Source organism: Arachis ipaensis, chromosome B01 (assembly GCF_000816755.2).
Source record: "Arachis ipaensis cultivar K30076 chromosome B01, Araip1.1, whole genome shotgun sequence".
In the NCBI taxonomy this organism is placed as follows: domain Eukaryota; kingdom Viridiplantae; phylum Streptophyta; class Magnoliopsida; order Fabales; family Fabaceae; genus Arachis; species Arachis ipaensis.
Window position 1 is genome coordinate 11,767,159 of NC_029785.2, and position 4,840 is coordinate 11,771,998.

A 4,840-nucleotide genomic window follows, 5' to 3' on the forward strand; every position below is an offset into this window, starting at 1 on the left:
ATAAGATATATAAACTTGTTGGTGGATATTTGGCAGTCAATTGTTAAGAAAACATCTTTGCCTCCTAATCAGGCTGGAGCTGGAAAAAGCACAAACATTTTGTTGCTATATAATCACTTGGAGGTCTTTGTGTTAGAAAATATTCTTGAGTTAACAGTAAAGATGCATGATGGTCTTATCCAGTTGCAGTCCATTGCTTTCCTAGAGCAATTAATCAGACATGCTTTTCTATATAGATTTGGTGATTTTACAACAATGAAGACCCTCCGTCTTATATTAACTCAGCTTAATGGGGGCAGCCTATCATGTGATACATATCTTCAGTTGTTACTTGCCCACTCTCAGTTTGCCTCCACTCTTTATTCAGTGTGCAAACCAGCAGGTTCCTTATTCAAGCCAGTATCCAGCATTCTGAAATGTCTTGTCATCCCTTCTCATGACCATCGTGAAAATGATGAGAAGCTCACTGAGAAATTGACTGATCTTTCTACAGGACCATTGGAAATTGTTAGATTGCTTCGGGTACTCTTATGGATGAGGGGTCATCAAACTGATATAGATTCTGGAAATGATATTGGTATAAATATAAAAGAATTGCATGCACTACTATGTCATTGTTATGGTGCAACACTCAATCAGATTGATTTGGAGATATATAATCTGATTCATGAAATTGAGTCTATGACTGGATCACAGTCTTTGAACTTATCTGATGTGGAGTGCCTATGGGGACTTGCTTCTTTGGACCCCAACATGGGCCATTCTCTTGAACAGTGTGCATCTTCTAATATCAAGTTTGATTCAGAACCAATTGAAGTATGCTCTGGAAGCCAAAATAGAGAGAACATTCCAATTGATCCTGACATATGCATTTCAACAGTTCTCANNNNCTACCAGCAGGAAACAATATTGAACCAGATACTTTTGGTAAACAGGTTAGGACATGTTCTCAAGTTACTTCACTGGTGCAGTTTGTATTGTCAGTGGTTTTAACATGTTATAATCTTTCTATCATGTTTTTCACTAACTACATCAAATCCTGTACAGATACAATCTCCTCTTGTTGAAGTCGGACTACGTTATGATCCACGATTTATCTTGCGTTTCTCAATTCATAGCCTGTCACAGTCACGTATAGAGCCTGTGGAGTTTGCTGGGTCAGGGTTGCTTGCAATTGCATTTGTTGGCATGTCATCATCAGACCTTGGGATAAGAAAATTGGCTTATGGTACTCTTGATAAATTTAAGAGTGCATTAGAGGTTGGTAATGGGATTATCAATGTTGTTTCCTTAGCATAATATAAAATTTCATTGGCATTATCAGATTTAACTCTGTTTTAAGACTAAACTGGTTATTTATTTTATGTTTGCTTGATTCTTTTTCTTTGAATATTTATAGTTTTATACTTGCATGTGAAAAGCGTTGTTCTTGCTGACTAATCTAATTTGGCTTTGTAAAGAAATGATTGTGTTTACTCATTATTTTCCCTGAGTGGTTATGCTCTGAGTATATTGTCTACAAGAATTTCAAATATTAATTGCATTGCCTTTTGGCATTTCTTTGGTGCATTAGTGTATTTATGTATTCATTATGATGTGAGTTAGTGAACAATTCTATAGGCTGAATTACTAGGACTCAACTTCATCAGGATACCAGGCCATTGTTCTTCTATTGATGGAATTATGGTACCCTGGTGGGAGTTAGTTTGGGATGTCTTTTTTCTGTTATTGTACCTTCCCTTATCTTGAGGGCATTATGGGTCCTCTTCTTTTTGGGGGAGAAAAATCTCAAGTTAATCCCACATAATAATATTCTTACCCAAAATATAATTGGATACATATGTTCCCTGACCTGGCTCACTGACCTTATCTAATCCAATCCCATAGGGCATGCTCTAAACATAAAAATCTGGATAGCTTTGAAAATACTTTTGAAATGTCCTGTTTTTTTGTTATCATACCTATCCCAACCTTTCAAACTAATGTTTGGAGTTTTTTATTATTTACTTTTTATTTTAGATGTGCGAACTATGTCCACCCAAGATGGAGGCTAGGGAAGTCCTAATCGCCATTTTACCTACACATCAGACTTCTATATCATTGCAATTTATCCATGACTATGGTGTCCAATTTTGTGGTTGTCATGAACTATAGCACTAGTTGTTTCTTGCGAAGGACTAACATGTCCATTGGGGATATTATTGGGGACTGATTTGGGGGTTTACTTTGTTTCTTTCCCTCTTCAAGTGTAGGTACACCTAGATAGGCTAAGGTGAAATATGAATGATGGCCAACGAGGGGATTCTGACTGTAAAAGGCTTCCCCACATGGCAAAAGGTGGTGGGGAAAAAAGGAAAAATTGATAGTAGCTGGGGGTTATAAGTTGAGAAGGGAATAATGAGAGAGGTAAAGAATCTACTGAGTGAAGGATACAATTTTATTGGCAATTGGACGAAGAGATGACCTTTGAAGTTCTGCAGTTTCTAATGTTTCCTTGTATATTCTGTTACTGGTTTTTATGAATTGGCTTCTCTGGCTTTCTTTATATTTATTTATTTTAAATATTAATTTTTCTTTTCCAGATAGCTAGATATATATAGAGAGAAAACACATCCATACAAACCTACACAAACGCATTGACATGCATATGTTCTTGATTTAAATGTTGCGGTTGATTAACAATAGTTTACATTACAGAAGTGCCAAAAGAGGAAGGATGTCATGGGACTTCGGCTTCTATTAAATTCTATTCAGAATAGCATAGAAGAGCCATGGCAAAGAATCCCTTCGTTTATTGCGCTTTTCGCTGCTGAGGCATCCTGCGTATTGTTAGATTCTTCACACGATCAATATGCTGCTATAAGTACAATGTTGATACACTCTTCTAAACTGAACATGAGGGTATAAATTGACCTTATAATACCCTTCGTATTATTTTCTGGCATTGAAATTTTTTCTGTTTTTATACTAAAACTTTGGCTTCATAATGAAGGGTGATTTTGTTTTCTGTTCCATTTGTTTCAATTTTGTAGGTTATACCTTTGTTTGATAACTTTTTTTGGAGTACATCTATAAATTTCAAAGCTGAAAGGTGTTGGATGCTTAGGCTACTTTATGCTGGCCTGAACTCAGATGATGATGCCATCATATATATCAAGCACTCTATCCTTGAGAGTCTAATGAGCTTTTATGTCTCTCCTCTTATGGATGTTGAGTCAAAGGACCTAATCATTGAGGTAATCATGCATTCTCAAAAGTTGTTTGTGTTTCCTTTATCATATTGCTTTAACTGTAGTGTTGGAGTAGTATCGCCTTTAACTTGGTTGTAATTGGTTTTCAAATTGCATGTGAATTGAATCATGAATCAGAATGGCAATTTTGTTAGTTCCGATGCTAATTGAATTGAATCATAAATTAAATTGCTCAACTTGCAATACTACCTCCATATTTCCAACAAAGTCTAAGAATTGTTAGCCCACTCTAGTTATGTGCCAACACTATTCCACTGGTCTTCTTTCTATATTACAGCTTTAACATTCCTTTCCTATGTAATTCTGGTGGCCACCTGTTACTGTGTTTTGCCATGACCTTCATCAATGTCTCTCCTCTTTGCACTCTTATCTTCCATTCACTTCACCACCTATCTTTCTTTCGTTGCCCACTCTTTTCTCTTTGATCACAAAAGCTTCCAACTTTTGCCATCAGAACCCATTTTTCCAAAGGTTGGCACTTATTTTTCATGCTCATTTGGTTGTCACCACCATGGCCACCCTCCTCCTTGCAAGCCAAAATCGCTGATTAAAAACACACTGTAGATGAGAACATCAATATTTGGATTTTACTTAATTATCCACCCAAAGCCAAAAGCCACTGCTTTTTTTTATTGATAACTGTACTTAACTGATAAATTTGTAAAATCATAAAGTTTTAATGTAAACCAATGTGATTTATAATACCAAGGGTTAGTTTCTGACAGTGGCCTGGACTAACTGGCATTCTTGTGGTTATTGTGTTCTAAAATGAAGCTGATTTGTGACTGACATGTGCTAGCATAACTGAAAGAATAGTGAAGAAAGTTATTTGAACTTCTTTTCTACTTATGAATGTAAATGTTTTTAGATGTTGTGATCTTTATTATTGTATATATTTGCTTTTTGGATAATAATTCTTGTTTATGATATATTATGCAACCTATAATCTTAATTCTCTGGGCATCTTATATATCAATATAATGTAGGTTCTTATCCACTCTGCAGGTTATAAAGAAGTCTGTTAGATTTCATAAGATTGCTCGACATCTAGTGAAACAATGTTCTCTACTTTCATGGTTTTCATCTATTATCTCTGTTAATAGGGAGAGGCTCAACGGAGAAGAAAAGAGAGTATTCTTGAAGCATGTGTCGGTAATATTGAAGGTAAGTGCTTGATTCTCAGTTTCTCATTCAGTTTAAAGTTCCTTTTGTATGCACAAAGGTCCTCCTTCCTGAGTCCTATTATGCATCATTTATTTTCTGATCTGTCTTTAATATATTCTCCTTACCTGTTCCTCCTTTATCCTTCCCCCTTCTTTTTGTATGCATCTTTGTATAACAAATTCTGTCAGTTAATATTTTTGTGTTTTATCTTTTGAATATATTAGGTATGCTAAATTTATGACTAGCAAGTAGCAAGACTGCATTATTTTTCATCTACTTAGTTAATTGAGCATGTTGTCAAAATGCATATGGGTGGCAGTTTGATTCTTTGATAACCCGTAACCTATGTTTCTCCTGAAAACAAGGAGGCCAACACCAAAACAATAATCAACTTTATCTCTGTACTAGATTCAAACCCCTAAAAT

General features: G+C 35.4%; 1 protein-coding gene across 1 annotated transcript in view; it reads left to right on the forward strand.

Moving 5' to 3' along the window:
• The window catches only part of LOC107646353, a gene marked incomplete in the record, with an annotated part of 17,484 nt that overhangs the window by 6,680 nt on the left and 5,964 nt on the right, over positions 1-4,840 (forward strand). Inside the window, 6 exon segments of the mRNA XM_016350546.2 lie at positions 6-886; positions 891-935; positions 1,048-1,260; positions 2,698-2,901; positions 3,033-3,236; positions 4,257-4,415. Coding sequence (XP_016206032.1) covers positions 6-886; positions 891-935; positions 1,048-1,260; positions 2,698-2,901; positions 3,033-3,236; positions 4,257-4,415 — 1,706 coding nt within the window.